The sequence below is a fragment of the Lissotriton vulgaris genome, chromosome 5, assembly GCF_964263255.1.
Source record: "Lissotriton vulgaris chromosome 5, aLisVul1.2, whole genome shotgun sequence".
In the NCBI taxonomy this organism is placed as follows: domain Eukaryota; kingdom Metazoa; phylum Chordata; class Amphibia; order Caudata; family Salamandridae; genus Lissotriton; species Lissotriton vulgaris.
In genome coordinates, this window is record NC_141693.1 from 1,320,865,214 (window position 1) to 1,320,893,159 (window position 27,946).

The 27,946-nt window shown below is 43.6% G+C and overlaps 1 protein-coding gene across 1 annotated transcript in view; it reads left to right on the top strand.

Annotated features, from left to right (window-relative positions):
- The window catches only part of DEF6 (DEF6 guanine nucleotide exchange factor), a 478,117-nt gene that overhangs the window by 283,924 nt on the left and 166,247 nt on the right, over window positions 1-27,946 (top strand). Inside the window, exon 9 of the mRNA XM_086923236.1 lies at window positions 2,103-2,301. Within this exon, the coding sequence (XP_086779362.1) occupies window positions 2,103-2,301 (199 nt within the window). The remainder of the gene's footprint in view (window positions 1-2,102; window positions 2,302-27,946) is intronic.

The following is a 27,946-nucleotide window of genomic DNA, read 5'->3' on the forward strand; positions in this document are numbered from 1 at the left end:
TAGCATCCGGATCCTAAAAATAATGGCTTGGTGGTCAGACCAGATCAAAGGTAGTGTTGCTACCAACTCAATGCCATGGTCATTCGTAAACAGGCCATCCAGCGTATGTCCGGCTTCATGCGGATAATGAGTGTTTTAGTAACGGAAGTACTTGACAAGACATACCCAGTCCTGTGTTCCATTCCTGCAGCTGTGTGGAAGTATAGCGTAGGGTGGAAGCTGTATGTAGGATAGCAGCAGGACCAGGGGGAGTGGCCCTGGGCCCGGATCTGGCTCGGACGGGCGCAGACGGGCTTGTCTTAGGCGCGTCTTCGGCGCGCGCCCACTGCGCTCGTCCGCTGCGGATCCTAGTCGAGCGAGGACTAAATAGCTCTCTCCCGGAAGTGGAGAAGAGCTAGACCGCTTCCCGACCCTGCCCCAAGATGGCGGCTGGTGCTCGTGGTCGAGTGCCCTATTCCCTTCGCTCTGGCAGGTCAGGTAGGCACCAAAATACTGTGCAAATCACGCTAGGGTTAGTGCAATATTAAAAGCATTGTCATCACAATTAAAAAGACGTTTTTTTAAAATGTGTTCGTTTTTCCAGAATTCATTCAGCTTCTCTCTAAATTCCTTTCTAACACCCTACAGAGTAACTGTGCAAGTTTTAGTTATTAAAAGTCAAGATGTCATTAATGCACGGGGTGCTACCCTCACAAGGCTTATGTACTCTCTCTGAAGCAAGACACACCAGTGGGGTGACGTATATGGGACAGTGGATGATAGCATATTGTACTTCCGCCAGCTTGAGTTAGAGGTAATGTTAACTGTAAATGACAGCCGGACCCTTGTTTGTTTTGTTAAATTGGTTTATTGTTACAACTCATAAAAGACAGAAGTACCAATACTATGTAAACATAGCATAATATGTGGTTTTCTTGAAAGTCCTATACCACACAACAATTCAATAAAGAGATATTTCAAAATTCAAAAATGAAATATACTTTAAAGAAAGGTTATGTACAATTTTCTTTGCCCAATTTTTAGAAAATGCAAGCTTTCACATCTCCAAATTAGATCAGGTCAAGGCATGTGGGCTCATGGCCCAAGCAGTGATCCTACAGCTGCTTCAGCGTCCTGGGCTACTGGGAGTAACCAGATTGGACTGAAATTTGGGGAAGGGTGGGCTTAGCATAAGTAACCACAATACCATGCCACCATTGGGACTGAAGTAGTGAATTCAAAGAGACTGAAATCAGCACAGTCTGACCCACACAATGCTCTGCATCCCAAGAGGCTTGGGTGCAAGGGAGGTAAACTATTGTTGGTCTGAAGCCCATGGACAAGGGGTACAGTGACCTTGTGATTCTGAGGGATTGGCTTTCAGTACAGGAGATGGAGTTGAAGCTCAGGATGGAATGCTTCATTCTCCAGTCAACACCTGCACACCCCATGGCACAAAATGAAGTTTGGTAAATGCCAGACTTTTAAGAGTTTAATGTATCAGTTGGCAGGACAGGGCGACTTGATCACCAAACAGACATTAGTGTTATTGCTTCTGGGTCCTACTAGGAAGGCAGCTCTCATCTAGTTTGAGTCCTTTGTACTCAGTCAGATTCTCACATCCTTGTCAGCTGGACCTCAGGTTTGTGCACATAGTTGGGGACAAGTCCTGTCCACTAAGAAAGATTACTTTTTTGCCACTTAAAATACAGCCGTGAGAGTATCTACATAGTTCCTAGAACTAGTTCTGGCTTTGCAGGTGACAGCCAAAATAAAAAAAGATGCAAATTGACTGAACTTTGTATTAGACCCACATCCCCAAGGCTGTGTGGTTTCAAGACTTCTGTTGTAGGGCAGGTGGCTGTGCGTATTTCCACAGGAAGAGTGGAAGGGCACTTAGTCTAAGGGGTCAAGGTCCTTGTTGCTTGTTAGGCTTTGGAGTATTGGATTCCAAGGTCTGATGTGGGAAATCAAACTAAAGGTGCAAACCCTTGTCTCCGAGGGTGCAGGGAGGGAAGGTGAAAGTGTGGTGAAGCACTTTGTGGGGAGGGACAGTAAAATAGCCTTTACTCAGAGATAGTGTTGCTGAGAGTCCAGTGATCATTTTCAACATCTCCCCACAGGTTACTAGAGGAAGAGGAGGAGAAGATGAAGCAACTAATGAAGCTCAAAAAGGAGCAGGAGGAGTACATTGCCCGGACGCAGTGGGAGAAGCAGGTGCTCTGGGAGGAGATGAAGAACAAGTCCAAAGCTCTGGATGAGGCACAGCAACAGCTCGAGCGAGTGAGGGAGAACAGAGCACGAGCCGACCAAGACGTGGAGGTGAGCAGGAGTGTTTGGTTGAATTAGTGTCAGAGTACTGAATGTCGCTTGCAACGCTAATGGCTGGTCTTGCTATTGAAGTGGGCATTGCATGTCGGTGTCCCATGGGAAAAATTGAATCAGAAGAGTGGTGAGTGTTGGGGCCCAGGCATGCTACAGTGGCCACAGAGGTCACTGTGGTGAGTTGCTATGAGCTAAGCCAGGCCCAATGGGGGTCTAAAGTAGGGAAGTGAATGTTGTGGATGCTGCAGATGGGGGATTGATAAAGTGATCAGAAAAATGTGCTATCACCTGGAGAGGACCAAATTGCACTGTTGGCAATAGCATTCCCCAAAGCTTTACTTATGCTGAGTGAGGAATTACTAGCCGGCAGTTATCTGCACCTTTTCTGAGCTCACCATTAGTACAGCTCATAAAAATTGCTCCTGATCGGTTAGAAATAGTTTCTATGAGTACAGTTGCAGGCAAACTGGTTCTCATGGGCACTTCTAACCACATATTTCTCATCTTATAAAATCCCGCAAGGAGCATGAGTAGACCTGGAGATTGTTTTATAGCAGTGCTCCTGCGTGCCACTAGGTGGCATTGTGTGGCTCTGTGTTGGCATCACACTGCCCTGGAAGTGGCAGAGCAGAGCTGCATATAAACACCAACACTCAGCACTGACAGTAGTTTCTTCTTTTCCTTGCCTTTCGACGCTTACAATTGTCAGTTTTCCAATATCTCCTAAAATGGATTTACAATGTGCCGAGGAACACTGCCCCCCCACTAATAATGGCAGATTTAAAGCTAGATGTTGGTCACAGCCCTGCACAAGGTGTCTTTGGAGTTTGCGTTTGGGACACAATTGTGTGGTAAGTGTGCTCTTGTGCACCTGAAAGTGATCCAGGACTGGAAAACAAAATTCTATGCTGGCAAACAGAAGAAGTAGTTGCAGTCTTCACTTCGGTCCCACTCCAAGTTGTGGGCCCTGACTCGATCCTGATCCAAAGCCACTCCTGCAAATGTTCAATTTTGCGCTCCCAGGATCCATAATAATATTATATAAAGTGCCACCTGGTGCAACGGGCGTTTGTACCCGCTTTGCGCGGCCCCAGAGAAAGCTTAGCAAGTCAGTGGAACCACTCGCAGGGTCAGTTCACCGATCTAGTGCTGGTAAATGGCTGCACCCATCGTTCTCTGCAGTGTTGGAACCCACAAAAACTATCCAAATGGCGGCCCTTTCTCGACTCTGTTACACAGACAGTGTTAAGTTATGTTATCTGGTATTTATAGAGCGCGCGGCTACTCCCAAGAGTGTCCTGGCGCTAAGAGCAAAGACCACATAACAGCAAACAGAGCCCCCCTCGCCACAGAATCAGATCGGCCTAGAGCTGGAAAAGCCATGTTTTCATATTCCGCCTGAAAGTCAGGAGGTCCGGGATCTGTCTCAGAGGGAGAGGGAGGCCACTCCAAAGTTGAGATGCTACTGCTTGAAAGGATCTTCCCCCTACCCGGGAAAACAGGACCTTAGGAGTCGAGATCAGGCGCTGGGTAGAGGACCTCAAGGTGCGCTGTGATATATAAGGCTGAACTCTTTCCCTTAGGTAGGGGGCACCAATCTTATGAAAAGCTTTCAAAACCAGGACTAGAGCTTGAAAATGAATTCATTTCCCCACCGGGAGCCAATGAAGTGAGAACAGGAAATGAGACGTACGAGTCCTAGGTCTAGTCAAAAAGATGGCCCTGGCTGCCATGTTTTGAATCATCTGTCCCAAATACATGGAGTTGACGTAGTCCACTCTCGACACCACAAGGGCCTGGACAACTGTTTACCTATGGGAGAATGGAAGTAGGGGGAGAAAATTCTTCAACATTTTCAGCGTCCCAAAACAGGCCCCAGCCACTGATTGGACTAGCGCCTTCATAGAAAGGACGGCATCCAATTTAACCCCCAGTTTTTCACGATAGTAACAGCAGATGAGGGGGGAGGGCATGTCCTGCTGCCACCAGGTATGCCATGCTTCATATGGAGGAGAGTTGAAAAAAAAATCTGATTTATCAGAGTTACACTTAAATTGGTTTCGACTGAAACAAGAAAAAACGTCCGAGAGGCAGTTGTTTATCCTAGTCCCATTGAATTCAATATTCTTCTCGCACGTGAACAGCTGTTGAGTGTCGTCCGCGTGCGACACTATTTTAGCACTGTGCTTCTTGGCGAGAAGGGCAAGGGGGTGCATATACAAATTAAATAATGTATGGCTCAGAATAGAGCCTTGAGTAACCCCAACGTTCGGGGGGGAGGGGGGGGGGGGAATTCTGCGTTGAAAGGTGGTGACCAGATTGTTTGTGAGCAGTTACTTAAAAAGGACGTAAACCATTTCAATACCGTGCCTCCGATCCGCTCTCCCCAAGTCTTTGCAGAACTTTTTTGTGGGTAACGGTATCGAAGGCAGCGGAGAGGTCTAACAGCACCAAGACCACGTTACCTCCTCTATCCAATGTGGCTTTTAGTGTCTCAACAACTTCTAACAAGACAGTTTTCATGCTGAAGTTGGCACTAAAGCCAGATTGGCTTGGGGGCAGGAGATGATTGGCCTTCGCATATTTCATGGTAACTTCATTGACATATTTCTCCAAGACCTTGGAGAAAAAGGGCAGGAGGGAGGTAGTCCTGTAATTACTGGTGACCTCGGGGACTGCCGTGCGTTTTTTTAAAAGAGGGAGGATTTTAGCATGTTTCCATGTTTATGGCATAAGCCCCCCCCCCCCGCAGTGCGGTGTTTAAAATCGGGTTAACAACCAGGTTGAACACTTCTGCTATAGAAGACAGTACTTTTGCTGGACAAGGATCGGAGGGTGAGCCTGACTTAAGATTTTTCTTGAGTGTGAGATATAGCTCAAGGGCAATCCCAGGGAATTGCTAGAGATGGAAATCCATGTTACAGCAAGCGTCTAGTGGTAGATCTCTAGCTTCCTCGTGCTCTGATGGCTAACTAGTGAAAGAGTCCTGGATGCTTAGAATTTTTTCATGGAAGAAGCAGGCCATACGCTTGGTCTAGTCACTCGTGGTAAGGAAAGGGCGACTAATAGATGAAGGATACGAGAAACTTTTTACAATATTAAAAAGTTCTCTACTTTTGTTGGCCGCCTGATCAATTTTAGAGGATAAGAAAGATTTTTTTTCCTCTCGAACTTTCCTAACAGCAAACGCATCGCTCACTGGTTTGGGTGCTCACCTACAACGTCACACAGTCCGAAGGTTATGGACTCTTAAGTACAAGAGCCTCCATATAAATCACCTAGAGCTACTAGCAGTCTTTCTAGCACTCAAAGCTTTCCAAACTCATCTAATAGGCAAAACTGTACTGGTCCACACAGACAACATGACAGCCATGTAGTATATACAAAAACAGGGGAAGGACACACTCTCTCCAAGTGTCACACCTAGCACAAGCCATTTGTAAATAGGCCATACATCACAAAATGTATCTCCTAGCAGAACATCTTCCAGGAGTAAACAATCAAATTGCAGTCCTTCTCAGCAGACAGAGACAGCCAATCCATGGGTGGGAACGTAATCCCTAAATTTTTCTTCCCTACTTTCAGGAAGGGGATTTCCTCACATAGGCCTGTTCACCACAGCTCAAAACGCAAAATGCCCAAGCTTCGCCTACAGGTTTCCACACCCGATCTCCAAAGGCAATGCCCAATGGATGAACTGGTCAGGGAGATTTGCCTTTGCTTTTCCGCCTTTCCCACTCATTCCGCTGGTAGACATTCTTCCCTCAAATTCATTCTCATAGCTCCCACATGGGCACGTCAATCTTGGTGACCCACCCTGATAGAGCTCTCAGTAGTTCCACGCCAAAAGCTGCATCTCAACTCCAGTCTCCTCACTCGGAGCTATGGAGAAATCAGACATCCAAATCCCAAAGAACTCAACCTAGTGATTTGGCTCCTGAAGTCATAGAGTTTCGTTATTTACAATTACCACCAGACTGTATGAATATTCTAAAATAGGCTAAGAAACCTACTACTAGGGCATGTTCTGCAGCAATGTGGAAACACTTTTTTATATACTGTAACAATAACAATATCAATACTGTTGACGCTTCAGTGCAAAACATCCAATGTTATCTCTTACACTTACAGCAATCTGGATTAGCCTACACATCTATTTGTTTGTATTTATCAGCAGGAGCTGCATACTTAGAAAACAGACAACACTTCTCTCCGTTCAGAGTACCAGTGATTAAAGCCTTCATGGAAGGACTAAAAAGGGTAATACCACCAAGAGCCCACCTGCACCAGTATGGAACATGAACATAGTCCTTACGAGATTTATGGGTCCACCCTTTTGAACCAGTGCACAAATGTCAACTGCAATTTCTCTCATTGAAGGTTGCTTTTCTTATTGCAATCACTTCCTTAAGGAGAGTTGGTGAAATCCAGGCACTAACTATATAAGAGCCTTTTGTTCAACTTCACAAAGACAAAGTGGTTCTTAGAATCAATCCCAAATTTCTTCCTAAAGTGGTTTCTGCTTTTCACATCAATCAGTTGGTGTTCTTTCCTCAACCTGATTCTGCAGCAGAACATGCTTTACACACACTAGATGTTAGAAGCAATCAATCAATCAGTGGAATTGTAAGCGCGCTACTCAACAGTGAGGGTCTTGAGGCGCTGCGTGGGGGCGTGAGGGGGTCCACAGATCTGCTTAGCCGAAGAGCCAGGCCTTGAGAGTCTTCCTGAAGGTGTTCAGGTAAGGGGCGTGTCTGATGTCTGCCCTTAGCTCGTTCTAGGTCTTGGCTGCAATGTGAGAAAAGAGCTCTACTATTTTATGTGGAAAGAACAAAAGATTTTCGTAAGACAAAACAGCTCTTTGCTGCTTTTTTGCCACAACACAAGGGCAATCCCATTTCTAAATCAGGTATTGCAAGATGGATTGTGAAATATATCCAAACATTTTATGTGGTAGCGAAAAGAACCTTGACAATACCCCCTAAATCTCATTCCACCCGCAAAATAGGGGCTACTATGGCCTTAGGGAACATTCCCCTAGCTGACATCTGTAAGGCAACAACATACGTACACATTCACCAAGCACTGTTGTGTAGATGTGTTAGTGAGGAAACAAGCTAATGTAGGCCAGGCAGTACTTAAACACTTTTTCAAACAACTACAACAGCTACAGGTTAGCCACCGCCTTGGGAGTTTACTGCTGTATGGTCTATGCAAAGCATTTGACCTCCAGCTCACATGCCTCGAACGGATAAAGTTACTTACCCAGTAAGCATCTGTTCTTGGCATGTAGAACATGTGCTTCTTTTTAAATGCTATTTTCAGGCATTAACATCCATCCATTATTGTTACGTTGATCCTTCAAAGATGTTTGATAAAGTGCAGTGGGTAACTATGGTATGGATCATTGCTTAGTTTATCATAGCTGCATTTGAGTGTCCTGTGATTTGTCGGACGGGTCAGTCTCAGAGCAGGTAGTATGTGGAAGCAGAGAACTCCCCAGAATGAGGAATGTGGAAATCAACCTGGTAATTCCAGATCCATGTGGTTACAAGGGTGCAATTTCTATCATTTATCAGTGACTGATCATTTCAGGACCCTTGCATCTTGCAACTCAAAATCAGCCTTATATTACATTCATTCTCTTAAGACGTCTAGTGCTTGCCTTTGAAGTTGTTAGTAGCTGCTGCCTGCAGCACAAGTATGCCTGCATGTGTATCCTGTCTGTCTGTGTTAAATATGCCTGCAAGTGTATCGTCTGTCTGTGTTAAGCATGCCTGCCCGTGTATCTTGTCTATCTGTGTTAAGCATGCCTGCGTGTGTACCTTGTCTGTCAGTGTTGAGCATGCCGGCATGTGCATCTTGTCTGTCTGTGTTAAGTATGCCTGAATGTGTATTTTGTCTGTCTGTGTTAAGCATGCCTGCATGTGTATATTGTCTGTGTTAAGTATGCCTGCATGTGTGTTTTGTCTGTCAGTGTTAAGTATGCCTGCATGTGCGCCTTGTCTGCCTGTGTTAAGTATGCCTGCATGCAGGGCTTTAAGTGGTCCAGATCTCACCGGTGCTGAGCACCTGCAGGTTTTTGTTTTAAAAAAAATCTTTTTATTGTTAAACAAAGGTAAAAAGACAAGCATAAGGTGACTGTACACTTCATTACAAAAATAACTTGTACATTACCAGCCAACACAATGTGTATTGCGGATTTTCAAAGTGATCACGGAGATTCCAACACAACAACTTCAGTTTGCACAGTAGGAAGGGTACAAATATCTCCTCTATAGCTATTCCAGGCACCCCAAATCTTCCCCCACTTCTTAGGACGACCCCTAGCCATGTACACCGACCTCTCTCTGATCATATTCCAGTCAAGGTCTTCCATCTATTTCCCCACTTGAGGCGCCTGAGTAGCACCCCATAATTGCGCGATGGTACGTTTAGCAACCATACATGCCAGTGTCACCCATCGTTTCCCGTGTGTTGTGAGGTCCGAGGGCTCCCAGACATTCAAAAGACAGTGTCTAGTCTCCATGCACACTTCCACACCCAACACCTCCAGGAACTTCTTATGGATCTTGACCCAATATTGCTGTATTTCCGGACAGTGCCACAGTATATGCATGATTGTTCCTGTCTCTCCACATCCTCTCCGACACCTCCCATCTTCAGCCAAACCCATTCGTACCAATCTAGGCCCCGTCACGTAGGATCTGTGTAGGATTTTCAATTGCACAAGTCGCAACCTCATAGGAATAGCCACTATTTTGGGGGAAGACACAGCCTCTCTCCAATCCTCATCATCAATGAATAAAACATCTGTGCACCATTGTTCTCTGAGCACAGCCAAAGGATCCTCCATATTATTAATCAGTTTTCTGTAGATCAGAGATATGATTTTAGTAGAGAGGTGTCCGTCCAGTATTCGATCCTCCAGCGGGAAAGCCTCGGAAGGCGAAGTACCCCGGGGTATGTTGGTCGATAAAGCATGTCTCAATTGGAGGTACCTAAATCTCTCGCTCTCGCTTAACTGATAGCTGTGCTGCATGGCCTTGAAAGAAAGGATCCCATCTTTACCCCACACATCTTTGACCCATGAAATCCCGATGAGATCCCACCGGTCAACGCCCCTTGATCTCCACAAGTTGCCCAGAACTTCAGAGCTCCACAAGGGAGTGGCCAGTGTGATCTTCCCATCCCACTTAAGATGTCTATTAGCTGCCTGCCACACCCGGACCGCGTGCACAGTCAATCCATTGAGGGGAATTCTACCCGGTTTGGAGTAGAGGGCTCTCATATAATCATGTCCGGGCATCTGGCCCCGGTCCATTGCATAGCCGGGGTCAAGGGGCGATCCATAAATCGCATGATTAATTGATGCAAGCTGGGATGCCCAGTAATATTTGCGGAGATCAGGCAAACCAATTCCCCCATCGTACCAGGGCAATGTGAGTTTGGAAAATGCAATATGTGGTCTTCCCTCCCAAAGGAGCCGCCTCTGGAGTGACTCTATATCTTTGAAATATGAAGGAGGCACAGGATCCATGCTGTTTAGAAGCGCATACAGGAACCTGGGAAGTGCCATCATTTTGAACAGTGTGGCACGTCCCAGCAAGGAGAGCGGCAACTCTTTCCATTTGTCCACATCCCGGCGAAGCCGAGCCAATGGAGGCCCCAAATTATTGTCATATCTCAGCTTCTGGTCCATAGTAATGAAAATCCCTAGATATCTGAAGCCCATAGACTCCATCCGGAGGGGAAAGGAGTTCGGGACAATGGGTGGGTCCCCGCTGAGGACAAAGAGAACCGACTTTGTCCAATTAATGGCAAAGCCGAGCATCTCCTAAACATAGCAAGGATGTCTAGAAAAGCAATCAATGATGCCCGGGGAGTGGTCAGATAGAGCAGGATATCATCTGCATATAACGATATCTTGTCCTCCCAGTCAGGCGACCATCTCAATCCTCTGATTGTCCGGTCCCAGCGCACCCACACCGGTGCCGCCAGCCGCTCAAGTGCCAATGCGAACAGTAATGGGGAGAGTGGGCATCCTTGCCTCGTACCTCATCCTGCTACAGCGGGACTCCAAAAATAAATTCTAAATTACCATGGCCATTTCCCCTAATCCTCAGAACACACATTCATTCAACAGTGGGGACCATTGCACTGCACATTTGCTCTATTCATTTTGACTCCGCTTCAAAGATTTGGCCAACAAACCAGGAGTCCTATTATAACATTGGTGGAGTGTCTAAACCTATTTATCTATTTATTATTTACACCTGTAATTTAAAACATGTTACCATGGTTTCATTTAAACACCCTTTTTATTCAGACACACCACCATAATGCCAATGGATCTGCTAGAACGAAAATTAGGCGTAGGAAGAATCAAAGACCAGCTTTTATTTCTTCATTTATCTAATTTTTATTCAAAAGCAAACTTTTAGTATGTCAGACATTTAGGCATTTATTAATTCTTTATTCAATAAAAATCTTAACTTTATTTCAGAAAATGAACATTTATTTTAAAGCTCAGAAATAAACATTTTATTTAGAAAGTTCAGCAAAAGTTTTAGCAAAGAACAGATAGTTCCAAATTCAGTCTCTCCTAACATCCCTAACTAACACCCTCATCTTATCCTTACAGTCCTGCAAAGAAAAATATTCAATTATTAGAGTCTCTTACATATCCAGGAATCGATCTTCAGTCCGGCAGCATTTACAGAGGAAATCGAAAAGAACGATGCCTCTAGGCAAAATCAAGGGTTTTTATACACTAATTGTCTGACTTTATCTATCTAAAAAGTAACTATCATTACCCATTCGTGTTCGGATTGGACACATTTGGGTAGATGAGCACTTCCTCATCATTACAGCATGTTTTTCACGACGATTCAGCAGAAAAATAAAGGGTCTTTGTTTAAGACAGTTTATGGACTAGGCGCTTCCTTCATATGAAACATAGGGAAAAGTTCTTATGATCCGAGCATTACATCGTCCATGCTTGGCACCCATCCAAGGTTCCGGGGCGACTCGTCCTTGAACCTCTCCTCTGAGCACAGTCAGCTCACTCGCGCTTGTAGGCTTAGGACGCACATGCGCAGACCAATACTCGCGCGCTGTAAATCAGAGTGGCCATTTTCGGACTAGGCCTCACAGGCCACATTTTGGAACTACCATAGAAACAAACATAAATTGATGTTAAATATAGAACTTAAACCCTTCTGTTTACCACCCACCATACTAATGTTTTCCCATTAGTTGTTACCTAGTAAATAAGCCACATATATGCATTTATACTTACATATCCAACGACCTTTTGGCACAATAACACGTACAATAAGCACACATATGCTGAGTTTTGGTAATATTTAAGGTATGCATTAGTTCACATCACTGTAACAATACATATTAATTAATTATTTCGCTTCATGCAAGCAAAATTAGTTTCTCCATATGTTTTCGTGTATGCAATTTACTCTAAGGTTGGTTATTCAAACACATCACACCATTAGTAAAATGTATCGTTATGGAATATTGATTTTGAGAGGGGTGCACAAAATTGTGATTACCACCTCGCTCCATCAACTCCCTCGTCTGGTGATCCTATCACCAAACATCTCAAAATTTTGTAAATTTAGCAGAACATGTTTCGAATTCTTTATATTAGTACAGTCTATACTCTTGTAGTTTTCTCTTTTGATTCCTTAAAAATCTTTTCTCTAATATCTTCCATTTCTATTTCATTCTTTTGTCTTTCCCTTGCTTTTCGCTCTTGAATGACCTTTTTCATTGTTTTTCTAAAATCCCTCCTACATTTTCGTTATACAGCATAATCTTATCAAGAAAATCATTATTACTAAAATTGTTATTGGGATTAATATTTTACCTAATATTGAACTACCTATCTCTTGAAACCAATGCTTAACTGCTGGAAAACATCTACCTAATTTTTCAAGGACACCTTCAACCTCCAGTGGTTCAATCTGTTTATGTAGATCTGTAATATTTATAATATATTTTTCAAAATTCTGACTTTTATCTGGAATATAAGTACAACAATGTTGCACTTTCAATATTCCACAGACTCCTCCCTCTTTTGCAAAAATTATGTCAAGGGCAAGTCGATTTTGCATTACCATAGCTCTCATAGCAATCATCTCAGTGTCAACCATCAGGAAACCTCCTGCTGTATCTGTTGACAATTTATCAACTATTGTAGACAATTTTCAGATTCTATTTGCATTAAATGAAATTCCCACTGCTGGTATCAGTGCTCCAAAAACATCACCTATAATTTCTAATACACTTTCTCTTTTTTTACCACTTAAAACTTTAGCTATCTCATGTTTTCCGTTAGTACTCCTATCTACATGAAAGATTTTAGGAAATACCAAACCCACATAACAGGTCCCATATCAATGGTCGGGTAACCTATAGTAAGCTTTGTTCCCACAGCTAAAATAAACACCTGGAAAAACAGGATCATTTCCTCCTTTGAATCCCCAACCCCCTAGAATTCTATATGTATCTTTACATTGACTTGCACCCACAAAATAATTATCGTTTATAAGCAATCCTCCTTTCCTCAACCATGTTCAGAAGCGTTTTCTCTTCAATCCTCAGTTTACATGTTAAATTGTTATTAAAAGCGTACTTATGTCAACTCATCTATTTCTAAGAAATACTCTCTGTTGGACCTGCGATGGGCAAGCCCAGCGCAAAGGGGGTAGCTTGGCTCAAGTGACAAGGCAAGTGAAGGCTTTCGTGCTAAGCCGGCTCTGACCCAATAATAACTCCCTGTACAGTCACCAAAAAGAAGGACACCACACCACTGCTGTAGAAAAATACGATTCCTTTATATAAAAACTCTCTGTTGTGAATAGGGTTCAATCAGGAAAGCACATACACATTTCTTTTGGTCACAATTTGCTGGGTTTCGGTTTTGAAATAAATACAATAAATAAGTTCGGGAATAAATAGCATCAATAAATAGAATAAATATCAGGAATAAATATCACCAATAAATATCACTTTTGTAGAATAAAGACTGGTTCATTTAGATAAACAACCACATATTCATTCTGGTATCGCTGCCACCAATTAAATACTTCAGGAACATTACACTTGCAATACGTTTCAGTTTGGAAAGATAACTCTTACAGTTTATGATGATTTCACTGATAATGTATACAGGCTTCTCTGGGCACAAAAGGAGTGTTGGGACTCTTTAAGGATTCACTCGGGGAGTATGCGCGTGTATCTAAAAGGCAAGGAAACACAGTGAACACTTCATTTACACTCGGCTGCCACCGGGATGAGATCTCTGCTTGCCGGTGGGTTCTAAGCGCTAGCACTCAGGCGGCACCAGTTCAAAGTCTTTAGACTGACGAACGGGCTGCCGGAGAGGTCACACAATCTTCGCACTCAGTCAAATAAATGCCGGTTCACAGTTCCTTTACAACGTCACTCCCCACCTGAAGAAACGGGCCCACCTCACATCGGCTGCAATCGGGAAGCGATTCAGTCAGGGCACAGCACTTCTAACGCCAGCGACGAGGTTCTCAGGGGCTCCACGGACCTCCCTCCGACTTCCTCATACAGGGATGGTTCCCGCCCACAGCTACGGCTGCCAATTCACTGGGGAGGGGCAGAGACGCTAGTCCCGCCCAACGAAGGCCGGCCTTTCCCCGCCCCGGCGCACCACCTCACCTTCAGACTGCGCAGGAAGCACTCTACGCCGGTGGGGCTCAGAGACGTCCGAGCTCCTCACTGGAGGCGCCTGTCGCAAAGGGGCACAGAAGACGATCGCGATCGCAGCGAACTTGCTCTCGCCTCGGGACACGCGGAATCTGTTGTGATTCACCACCGGTGGGGTGGGGAGGCACACGAAATCGGCCACAGTCTCTTGGGGTAATGAGGCACTCGCTGGGCAGGTGCTGTAGGCGCAAGGTCACCGCACACGCAGCTGACTGGAACGCCAGTCAGGATCAACGCCAATGACCCTTGCTACTCTACTGCCCGCGCTACCAGCCACCTCGGGGGTCAACAGGGCAGGTGTCAATCTGGTGTCAAGTCTGGAATCTCCTTCTTCCTCTTAAGGTCAACTCTGGTTCAATCTCTTTCTTCATCTAAAATGGCCGCCAGGGACTGGACCTTATATAGCCAGTGCCCTGAGGTGCTGGCTCGTGCCAGAAGGTTCTAGAACTTTCTCTGGCTAGGCCAATGACATGGCACTTTTGAGATGTATTTGGGACCCTAACAGCCACCATACTGTGGTTCTAGAGCAGCCATTTTATGTACCTGAGGGAAATAAAGGAATTCCTGTCAGGAATGCGCGCCAGGTAAAAGGGCGCCAAAACCTTGAAAGGTCAAAGTTCATGGAGGCTCCAAGGGGAGTCACTCACATGAGGAAAAAGGATGGCCACCATTTTGAGGCCATTTATACAGGTTGCCAATCCCAGTCTATAATGTCACAGGTTTCGCCAGGTGCCTTGTAAATAGGTGCCAAAAACCTAGTGAACAACTGGGCGTCAAGGAACATCTAGCCCAATGAAACAGCACATAAAAAGTCCTGGTAGACAAAGAAAAGCGACAAATTTTAGGAGGTACAGGGGAACAAAAGAAATCATAGTGGTGAGGGGACTCTCAGAAGCAGACGGGTCTAACACTCTCCCATTTCTTTAGCAGGCCTCTTTTTGTTTAATGCACTATCTATTTTCAGTTTCGCAAAAATGTCATCTACATTTGAGTAGTGATACTCCAATTTCCCAGTCTGATAGAACAAACTTGCTATCACACTACAAGTTACACCATATGTAAGAGGAAGGTGGTGATAGGTCACCCCTTCTGACACTGACGCTGGTAATTTTACACAAACATAACAATCATCAACATTCATGGTTTTAATATATTCAAGCAATAATTTTGAAAAAGTGTTCTGTGTGTAATCACTAATTGACTGATCCTGATGCACTTCTGGCCTATACACATGTTTCTCATTAGCTTCTTCTTTCTCACTTATCTTATTTGAATTTACATTTCATTTTAGTTTTGTTAAATTATCTTGGAAAGGAATAACAATGGCTAAAATTATCCACAATATTATCAATAATCCCATTCATAATGTACAGCACCTACACCATTTTCTAACAATGGAACATTTTGTCTTATGATTATTAGTAGGCATTTTTCACAATTATAGTTTGCTAACAGAGTTTCTTCGACCTTGTGTCAATTCTATTCTAATCTATATTATGAGTTATTTTCTCTAACAAGTTTTCTTCGACCATACGTCAACTCCGACCTCTTCTATATTTACAATATCCGTCTCACAGGACTACAGGTTTTTACTTAATATCATATACTTAGAATACCAATCAATTTTCTCTTGGGCTGACTTCTTTTACTCACTTTTCCCAATTGCTTTTGGGCAGTACATGTTTTCTTGACTACTATTGACTTCAGCAATGGGTGGTAGGACTATATAAGTCCACTCAGGCGATTTTTACTTTTGATTTGGTCGTCTTACTCTTTTTGGTCTTTGCACGACTTCTATTTTCTTTCCCAGTGTTTCTCTCTGACTAGTGATTTCATTCACTTGATCTTCTGGTCCTTTTGCTTTATTCACTAATTTGAATTTCATTCCACCAATTTCTTTTGGCCAATTATCTCCTTTACAGACTTTCTTAGTCTTTGGCTCTATCGTGTTTTGCTCCACTCTCCAAGCTCTTTTTCTTGGACTCTTTCTTATTGCAATTTCATCTGAACTGTCATCAGTTTCACTTTCAGTGTCTTCAACAGTATCGTTAATTATGATCTTTACAATGTCTTTGCCTTCATCAGATTCAGCTTTCTTCTCTGTCACTCTGTTAGGAACACCTTCATAACTGGTACGTGGAATCTCATCTTTTTCATGAGTTACTTCCTCTTCCCTAGTTTCCGGATTTCCGTTCCTGCCTTCAGAGTTTTCAGAAACTTCTTCAGCTTTCTTCTCTTCAATGACCTTATCTTCACTTACTTCTGTGTCTTTACTGGTATCCAACTTTACCGATTCTCGACCTTCAGGTTGATCTTCAGAATCCGGTATCTCCACAATCTCTCTTTCACCCTCACCTTCAGACGCAGAACTGGCTTCTGATACTTCCAGATGTCGATGTTCCTGTCGATCTTCAGAATCTGGAGTCTTTTCTGGTTCAGCTTCATAATCAGAGTCAGTTGTACTTTCACCGTCGTATGGGTGTTCAGGTGCAGGCACACGGATGGTGTGGCTAGCATGCACCCACCTCTTTAATCCAGCACACTTAACTGCAGTAGTGCTGACCAAGCTGACTTGACGTGGTTTCTGCCAACGAGGTGCTAGACAGTTTCTACTTCGGTGTACTTTTACTCGAACCCAGTCTCCAGGAACTAAATCATGAGCTGGATTTTTCTCTTTTGGATTTGACTCAGTTCGCTTAGAAACCCCTGGGTGATAAGGCGCTATAGAAATCTAATATACAATACAATACAATACAGTTCCCACCTGGTGGAGCACAGAAGTTACTACATCAGATAGATTTTTGCAGTATTCGAATATGATGTCATCATTTATTGTTAACAATTTATTAACAGGTACATAGGCTTGCCTCATTACTCTTCCCATCAAAATTTCATGTATACTTATTCCAGTTTTCCTGTCAGGAATACTTCTCAATGTCATTAATACAAGTGGTAGGGTATCCGGCCACTTGAGTCCTGTCGCTAAACGCATTTTTGCAATCCTATTTTTAATTGTTCCATTCACCTGCTCAACTACCCCTGAAGCCTCAGGTCTGTAAGCACAATGTAGCCTCTGGCGAATGTCTAGAGCTTCACATATCATTTGTAACAGTTCATTTTGGAAATGTGGTCCGCGGTCCAATTCAATGGACACCGGAAACCCGAATCGCGGTATGATCTCACGCAAAAACATTTTTGCGACAGTCAGACCATCATTTCTCCTCGTGGGGAAAGCCTCCACCCATCGAGAGAACAAACATATTACCACAAGAATGTATTTAAGTCTGTTACATGGGGTCAATTCCACAAAATCCATCTGAACCCTTGTAAATCGACCTCCCTCCCGTCCTATGGTTCCCAGGCTCACAACAGTTTTTCTGTTTGGGTTGAATTGTTGGCATACTAGACATCTCTGGCACAAACTCTCAGCAATCATTCTAAATTTTGGAATATACCAAGTTTGTCTAAAAAGACGAATCATAGCATCTCTTCCAATGTGGGCTTGACCATGGTACATTCGGGCCATGTCTGAAACCATGCTGTCAGGCATTACTGGTCTTTCATCTTTGTAAACCCAAATTTCGTCTTCTTCTCTCTGTCTACATCCTGCTGTTAACCAAATATTATTTTCCTCTACATCTGCTTCTTCCTGCATCTGTTTCACTTCCTGCCATGTCTCAACTACAGTAGTTAGCATCAAAGGACTCAGAACATGTTCTGTTTGTTTTTCTCTGTTAATTGAAATTTGATTTCTGGCACAGTGTGTGGCAATTGGATCTGCATAATTGTTTCCACGAGTGATATAATCTTCATTTCTTTTATTGGCTGAACATTTAACCACAGCTTTTTTATCTGGAAGATCAATTGCATCAGTTAACATTTTCACAAACTCTGCATTTTTGATTGGTGTTCCCGCAGAAGTCAGATAACCTCTTTTGGACCAAAGCTGTCCAAAATCATGAACAACTCCGTAGCCATACTGGCTATCGGTCACTATGGTTACTTTCACCACTTTTCCCAATTTAAATGCTCGTATTAAAGCAATCAATTCTGCTACTTGAGCAGAATGAATTCCTTTCAGACAAGATGCTTCCGATACTTCTGCTACTGTACAAATAGCATAAGCAGCGCTTAAAATGCCATTCTCTGTTCTCAGACATGATCTATCCACAAACATCACAAAATCTGATGAGGTAATGGTTCGTCCCTAATGTCTGGCCTAGGTTTTGTGCAGTATTCCAGAACATCCAGACATTTGTGATCAAGCTCACCTTTCACTTCTGCTTCAATAGTATCAGGTAAAAGTGTGGAAGGATTAACATTCACACATCTGGCAATTGTCACTTTTTCAGCTCCCAAAATTACTTTCTCATAATGAGTCAATCTGCTATTGGTCGTGTACTGCATTTTTGCTCTTGTGAGGAGAATCTCCACCGAGTGAGGTACATACACTCTCACAGGAAATCCCATCACAACTTCTTCACTCTGTTCCAAACTTACACTGGTTGCTGCTACTGCTTTCAGACATCCTGGCAAAGCCTTTGCAACAGGGTCCAAAATAGCTGAGAAATACGCAATTGGTTTTCTCAATTTTCCATGTCTCTGAATTAACACTGACCATGCACATTATTAACCTTTCTAAGGTCCTGCACAATTCTAAATGTTCCGTTTGGCTTTTTCAATCCCATGATCGGTGAATTACAAGGGCTGCTTTCTATTTCTCTCAGAATTCCTTGCTCAATCATTTTGTCAATCACTGGAGAAATTCCTTCAATTGTTTCTGCAGTCATCTTATACTGAGGTATATTTAGATAACTTGCACCCTCTTTTACCGTAACTCTTACTGGATCAACACCTTTCATTAATCCTATATATTTTCCAGTAAAGTCCCATACTTCCTCTTTCACTACTTCTTTTAATTCAACAGGAATCTTTTCTCGATCAAAAGCAGGAAATAACTTGCTCTGCTCTGCCTCAATCATGAGCATCGTCATTTTGTACAAACTGTCTTCATCTGGGGTCTGTAATTCTATGCCATCTGGTGAACAATATATCGCACAGTTCATTTTACACAGTATATCCCTTCCTAACAAATTAACAAGACTACTGTCACACACCACAAATCGATGCATATCTTTGTCATTTCCAATTTCTATCTCAACTGGTTCTGTCAAAGGGGTTTGTATCTGTTTATTAGCTACACCTACAACTTGGATGCTGTTACCAGAGAGAGGAAGATTTTGGATTTCCACTGACCTAACAGTAGAACGGGTAGCACCAGTGTCCACTAGGAAAGTTAGCTCCACATCATTCACCTTTCCGTTCACAAATGGACCAAACTGATCTACCTCAAGAGTGGCTCCAAGCACACACTCTTCTCCCTCTCTTATGCACCGTCATAAGTTTTCATCCGACTCACTGCCACCTTCTTCCTGTAACCAATACTGAGGATACGCATTCACTCTTTGTTGTCTTTTTACCTGCTCACCTCTGCTGAATCCTGTCTCTGCATTGTAACTCTGCTGGTTTACACTGTTTGGCAGTAGCGCTTGTGGTACCTGACTTTGCTGATTTGCTACCTGCTGTTGTTGCTGTTGTGGATTTACCTCTAACTGCACCTGCAAATTCAATGATTTATGCTCTGTGTTAACTCTTGGCGGACACTTACACTCTTTCTTCCAATGCCCTAACTTGCCGCAATTAAAACAAGGGTGTTTCTTTTTTAGTTCATCTATATTTCCCACTAATTTTGGTTCACCCTTAAAGTTTCCTTGATTCCCTACACTCTTATTTTCCATATGCGCCACCTGCTGATCTGCAACCTTCACTTGTGCCCACATGGCTTTCTCTTTCAGCTTTTTCTGTTTTGCATCAATTTCTTCACTACAATATATCGCTTTTCTCAAAACATCATCAACAGTAGCTGACTGTCAACCTATTATGTTGTGTTAAATCATGTCTCCAATCTCTGGTCTTCACCCATACACAAATCTGTATATAGAGTGGCTCATGTCCTTCTCATTCAGTTCCTCATAGCCACTGTACTGTTTAAAGACTAATAACAATCTTTCATAAAATGAATGTACAGATTCTTTTGGCACTTGTGTGGTTCTGTCTATTTTTACCCAATCAGTTTCTTTTGGCGGTATCTTATTTTTCAACCATACTATTACTTGCTCATATTTTCACTTTACATCTGGTGATGGAGCTCCTGTAACTTTGTCTCTCGCAAATTCTTCTCTTGGCCAATCTATAGCAATTTTAAATTCTGTCCATAAGACTGCTGGCACTACTATGTCAAACAATCCGTCCAGATCAATCCATAAAACTTTTGACATTTTTACAGATCTATCTACCTGTCGATACCATTCTACTGGTTTCTCTCTCAATCTCGGGAAATCATTAGTGAATGACAATATATCTTGTCTGGTCCAAGGAACATGTACATTCCTCCGTTAGGTATTTCTCTCATAGGACACTTAGTTACCACTACTTCTTTTCCCTGACCGGAAAAGCTAAAGTGGATTTATCACAATTTTCTTCTCTTTTCTTCGCCCATTTAAGTCTCCATTTGTTCACATCTCCCCATTTTCGCAATAACACAATTAAGTCTTTTATCTGAGCTATTCTCCCAGCTGTATTCATATTTTCAATGTCTTTTTCTGCAAAGTCCACTCTGTATGATTTCTGCAACGATTTGAATTTTGAAAATTCCACTCCCAATTCACTTGCTAAATCCTCTAATTGGTCATACACTGTTTTTGCTTTCCATGTGATTCTTTTACACTCATCCTGATACGTTTTAAATCTATCTGTTCCAATTGTTCCAATTATTAATTCTTCTATATCTACTTTTAGCTTTGCTAGATCCAATAGTTTTGGTTCGTTTTCTTTTAATTTTAAAGTTTTAATTCAGTCACTCAATTCCTTTTCTGACGGTCCTACAGGAGTTTGTATTACATCTATTTTATCTAGACTTTTCTCTGGTGTTGCAGTCAGATTCTGCACCAGTCGGATAATTGTATAACAAACTTTGGTTAAAAGTCAATTCAGGTGGATTTACATTAACAGTCTGTTTTATTTCTGACAAATCAGGATAAATATTTCCTCTCACTTTTTGCAAACCTTGTTGTAACGGGATTGTCAAGCTTGGTTCTTTTATTCTCTGATTTTCAAACACTGGTATTACCGGCCCTATCGTTACAGGGACAGTTACTGCTTCCATGTTTTTAGTAAGGTTCTGAATCAGCTCATGTGCAGAACGTTCATAATCAGAAATACTTGGTTGCACATCATTTCGAATTTCACTACTTTGCACAACTTTGTGCGAGTCATTCATTTGTACAGGAGTACCTGCAATTCTGGCTTCCACAACAGGAATATTTGGAACATATCTAACTTCTACTCTGTCTAGCACATCTTTCAAATCTGAATATTGTCTCGGGGTTTCACTATTTCTCTCATTTACAGATGGGGCACTTGGAGTAGTCCATAAAGAACTTGGCTGATATGTAGGCGGTCTCCTATTTAAAATTTCTTCTAACACAGCATCTTCTGATTCACTATCACCATAATTTTGATTTGTAGATTCTATATTCTTTTTCTTTTCTGTACATTTCCGACCCCCATACTCATCCACCAACCTAACTGGATACATTCCATCAAACTTGTTACCATTTCTCCATTGACGCATTCTACTCTCATGTGTTTCCCCCCATAAATCCTGACCTCTACCCTCTGGTCTGAGATGTTTACATAATCTTTCACTCTCTTGCTCGTGCATCTTCTCTTCCCATTCAACTAAAGCTTCAAACTGTGTCGGTCTAGGTCTCGGCTCAAGTTTCATCATTTTGTCTCTCAAATTTCTCAAAACTGCCAAATCAAACGATCCTTCCTCAGGAAAAGCTAATACACCATCATCCTGAGTATATCTTGCCCAATTCTCTAACCAAATACATGTATGATAACCATATTTTGATGACATATAAGAATCGGGCGTTTTTGGTGGAGGAAGTCATTTTCCCTCTCTAGTCACAATTTCTTTGTCTTTTGAGAATACATTCTTTAATTTCTTAAACCATGAAGGTTTCTTCTTCATAATAGTAAGACATTTTTCCGTAATTCTCAGTCTTTCAATAGATCGCTCACCTCCCTGTTTGCTGTCTCCGTACACCAACCTATTACAGCGCGGTTCACACTAATTACAACAAGATACGTCTTCTGAGTGCTTAACCAATCACTTTGCTGCTTTTTCGTGATGAACCTATCAGCTCCTACTCTGACTTGGTCACGAGGACCAATCCCAGCGCGGCACTTTTGACGTCACCAGCGCTCCGGCTTCTGCAGCGCATACTGACCCCTCCTTCACAGGGTTTTTCACGAAGCCGTATTTACAAGATATTTTACAAAATTCATTAATAACCTACACAAAACAATACCATTTGCCTGTTTCCATAATAAAGTGATAGAATTTTCAATCACACAAGTATTCTGTAACTGGAGTAGACAACGCTTATCTCCTCAGAATTTTTAGACTCGCCGATAAAGCAACACTACTGGCCCTTCTATCAAGCAATAACGAACTCGTTTCTCTTGGAAAGCACACACAGAGATCTTTTTCACCTCTTCAGAGACAATCCCAGAGTTTCACTTGAATGCATATTGCAATTTCATTTACACGCGTTCATACAGAAATCCCTTTCTCAAATATGCATGAACTCTGTATTACCAGTAGGCAGCACTCCTGTCTAACCCACCACAAAATTCCTCTATCGTAAAGTAGACGCCACTCCTTTACCCTTCTGCCAAGCTCAGGTTAAGCCCTACTATTTTCTTCAGCGATAAGTTTTAATCAGGATACGCAATGATCCCTATGCTTGAAAGCTGAGATTTCATAGACTACCTTCACTATACATTCATCCTTTCACACCTAATGTCCCTAAACAGTGATATACGACAGTACCACCGCAGTATATGACAATACTACTTCTTTGAAACAGACCAATGCACTGTGCGACTTTACTTGCCACACTTCCTCTGCATGCAGACAGAGGCACTAGCTTCTCGCAACACTTGGAAGCTTTTTCTGAATACGAACTCAACAGATGTTAGTCATAATTCTGTATATCAAACTCTATACATAATCCTAGCTAATTTCCTTAGCAACCACTACTCTGCTACCTAGATATAACTGCTACAGCGGGACTCCAAAAATAAATTCTAAATTACCATGGCCATTTCCCCTAATCCTCAGAACACACATTCATTCAACAGTGGGGCCCATTCCAGAGGAAATCGAAAAGAGCGATGCCTCTAGGCAAAATCAGGGGTTTTGATACACTAATTGTCTGACTTTATCTATCTAAAAAGTAACTATCATCACCAATTTGTGTTCTGATTGGACAAATTTGGGTAGATGAGCACTTCCTCATCATTACAGCAGGTTTTTCACGACGATTCAGCAGAAAAATAAAGGGTCTTTGTTGAAGACAGTTTATGGCCTAGGTGCTTCCTTCATTTGAAACATAGGGAAAACTTCTCATGATCCGATCATTACATCGTCCATGCTTGGCACCCATCCTAGGTTCCGGGGCGACTCGTCCTTGAACCTCTCCTCTGAGCGCAGTCAGCTCACTTGCGCTTGTAGGCTTAGGACGCACATGCGCAGACCAATACTCGCTCGCAGTAAATCAGAGCGGCCATTTTCGGACTAGGCCTCACAGGCCACATTTTGGAACTATCATAGAAACAAACACAAATTCATGTTAAATATAGAACTTAAACCCTTCTGTTTACCACCCTCCATACTAATGTTTCTCCCATTAGTTGTTACCTAGCAAATAAGCCACATATATGCATTTATACTTACATATCCAATGACCTTTTGGCACAATAACACGTACAATAAGCACACATATGCTGCGTTTTGGTAATATTTAAGCTATGCATTATTTTACATCACTGTAACAATACATATTAATTCATTATTTCGCTTCATGCAAGCAAAATTAGTTTCCCCATATGTTTTCATGTATGCAATTTACTCTAAGGTTGGTTATTCAAACACATCACACCATTAGTAAAATTTATCGTTGTGGAATATTGATTTTAAGAGAGGGATGCACACAATTTTGATTACCACCTCGCTCCATCAGTCCCAATGGGAAATCAGCAGATATATGATTATTCACCACAACTCTAGCAAGAGGGCTCGTGTACTTGAGGCGGACCTACCCGACAAATCCCGGCCCAAAGCCCATTTTACTCAAAGCAGCAAACAAGTTCGGCCACTCAACCCTATCAAAGGCCATAGCGGCGTCTAGCGACAAGAGAACAACTGGCTCGTGGATAAAGGAAGCACTAGCCAAAATTCCGTGTAGTCTCCATATGTTTAGTGCTGTATTCCGGCAGCGCATGAAACCAGATTGGTCCGGGTATATCAGGGTCGTAATGACCTTAACCAGTCTGGTGGCCAACAATTTTGCCAGAATTTTGGGCTCTGCATTAAGCAGCGAGATCGGTCGGTAGGAGGAGCACTCCCCCCGAGGCTTACCCTCTTTATAAATGACCACTATGTTGGTGATACGTTGGTCATAAGGAAGCTGACCTTCCTCCCTGCTTTCGAGATGCATATCACGTAGAAAAGGTGCCAATTTGTTGGCATTCGGTTTATATAACACTATGGGGATCCCGTTTGGGCCGGTGGCTCTCCCAGACTTCACCCCTCTGATCGCCTGCACGACGTCATCATTAGTAAGGGGAATATCTAAGAATTTCCAGTCTTCCTCTGACATCGACGGCATCTGGATATCTCGCAATATATCTGCATTCTCAGTCTCTGTGTGTTTGTTCGCAGCTGTGTAAACTCGACTATAATAGGACGAGAATTCCTCCACGATTTCTTGCGGTTCTGTGATCTTGCCTAATTCCGCCGTGAGTAACTCTGGCACCAGTCGTGTCGGCCTCTCCCCTCTTTCAATCAATCAATCAATCAAAGACATTTATAGAGCGCACTACTTACCCGTAGGGTCTCAAGGCACTGGGGGGAGGGGGGTGCCGTTACTGCTCGAACAGCCAGGTCTTCAGCTTCTTCCTGAAGGAGAGGTGGTCTTGGGTCAGGCGCAGGTCGGTCGGGAGGGAGTTCCAGGTCTTGGCGGCCAGGTAGGAGAAGGACCTTCCTCCTGTTGTCGCTCTTCGGATGCGGGGGACGGCGGCGAGGGCGTGGTTGGCTGATCGGAGGTGGCGTTTGGGAGCGTAGAAGTTGATTCGGTTGTTGAGGTAGCTCGGGCCTTGGTCGTGTAGGGCTTTGTGTGCGTGGGTGAGGAGGCGGAAGGTGATTCTTTTGTTGACGGGGAAAGCCAAGCGATCAACTTCCCAGCCTTATCGCCATGTTCGTAGATCCTACTTTGGGTGTCTGCGCACTGCGCCTCTGCCCTCTCCCTTGCCAAGCCCTTATACTCATCTCGGAGGAGTTTCAGTCTGTGGCCCCCCTCCGTTACCCGGTCGTCGATTCCTCCCCCTCCAGTACTCCCAACTCCGCCTCTACTCTGTCCACTTCTGCTCGACTTTTTTTCTTCTTCCCGTAGATCAGTGATAATGCCCCCCCTCCCAAAGAGTACTTCTTGACTCTACTGTCCCCACATTAGATCGAAAGTAGCGATCCGTGGCCTTGCTGATTTTCTTCTTAATGGCCGGGTCTTTTAAGTGCCATGCGTTTATGGGGACCACCCTACCTACATCCCTGCGACCCACCTCTATGCGAATCCAGACTGGCGAGTGATCAGAGATCCCTCTACCTATGTGCCGCACCTCACTGACTCCATCTGACTGTGACACTTGCACCAGGACATAATCTATTCTAGAGAGGGAACCATGAGCGGCCGAGGAGTAAGTGTAGTGTACATCAAGCGGGCTTTGCAGCCTCCAACCATCAATCAAACCAGTAGTTTCCACAAAATCAATCAACCATCGGCTGGACAACGGCAAAACTCGGGGAGGGAATCTATTCACTTCACCATTCATAACAGCATTAAAGTCAACGCCAACAATCAAAGTTCCGAGCGGCAGGGACAGAAAAATTCTAGCCAGATCTCGGAAGGTTTCAGACTGGGGGGCTGGCGGGACATACCCAGACAATAGAGTCACCGTTCTTCCCTCCCACAACCCAGAGATCCCAACATATCTGCCACGGCTATCTGTCCAAGTGGCTTGGTTGGTCAGTGGGAAGGATTTTCTCATTAACATCCCCACCCCTCTGGATCCCGAGGTGAATCCGGCATGTGCTACCATTTTATACCCTACCCTATGCAACGCCATACAACGGTTCCCAACGAGATGTGTCTCTTGCAACAGTACTACATCGGGTGCGTATCTCCTAATCAGTTGGTTGACCATTCCTCACTTTATCTTATCACCCAGTCCATTCACATTCCAGCCTAGTGCGGTAATCCCCAAAGCCTGTTTACCAGAAGTCATTTTGGTGGTAACTCTTGTCTAAGTCCCCCAATGCTTGTAAAACACAACAGAAACAAACTTCAAACGAAAACGCTGACTATAAAAGTGCAATCATTTTACATAAATACGAATTTTCAAACCCCCTCAAACATCCCATTTCTCCACCCCACACCCTGCAGCCCTGCCTGCAGCTTGCGTGCATCCCCAACTAGCAGTGTGCCTGTCGCCCCAAAACTACACTACAGCTAACTAAAGGTAGAAAATGGAGGAGGACCTCAAGCCAAGCTCGCCCCCCGCACCCCGCACACCATATCTTTTTGGATTAGCTCCCCAGTACAATTCTGGCTGACTTGCAATAAGGCAAATTGTCATTTCACCACCCCACCACCCACAAAATAGTTTCCAAACGTCAATCAATTAATACTCCTCCAATGCATCGTTATTCTGGCCCTCGGTTTCAGCAGCACATGTGTTGTCCAACCAATCCACTGCTACTTCAGGATTGTCAAAGAACACAGCCCTTCCATTGTGTTCCACTCGCAGCCTGGCTGGAAACATCATGGCATACTTCATGCCTTTGTCCCGTAATCTCCTTTTCACCGCTAGGAATCCCTGCCGCTGCTTCTGCACCGTTTGAGTGAAGTCTGGATACAAGGATAGTGTCGCATTTTCAAATTTTAACGGGGGCCCAGAACGGACCGCCTACAATATCGCATCACGGTCACGAAAGTTAAGAACTCTTGCGATCATAGGACGAGGGGGTGCCCCAGGTTGGGGCCTACCTCCCGGAACTCTATGGGCACGTTCGATCGTGAAAAAGTTACTGAGGCCTTTAGGCTGTAGGTGATCGAGTACAATATTTTCGACGAACAGGTCTGGCGTTGGACCCTCCGACCTCTAAGGCACCCCCAAAATGCGAATATTATTGTGCCGTGCTCTACCTTCGAATTCATCCAACTTACGATCCGTCTGGGCCCTCGATGTCTTGAGGTCCCGCACCTCCTGTTGCAGTAGATTCACATCATCGACGAGGCTAGCAGTTTTGACCTCCAGGGATTTCACCTTCTCACTCGCCTTATTGAGATCTACTCTTATTAGTCTAACCTCGATGGTCACAGTGTCAATTTTGCGGTCGAGGGCCTCCATCTTCTGTCCCAATGTCGTCTGGAATCCAGTGATGGCCAACATGAGATCTGATAAAGTAGGAGCCGTCGTTGAAGGGGCTCCCATATCCACCGCCACTGGCGCTTTTTTGGAATCTGCTGGTGATCCTTTTGGTAGGGCGTAGCGCTCCAGCGTGTTGGATTGCATGTTTCTGGATGTTCTGGAGGATCGCGGCAAGGTCTTATCTTGGTCCGATTTCATCGCCATCGGGGCTCCTACACGTTATTGCCGGCTCACACCAGTGTATCATAGGCGATGTGCGTCGAAT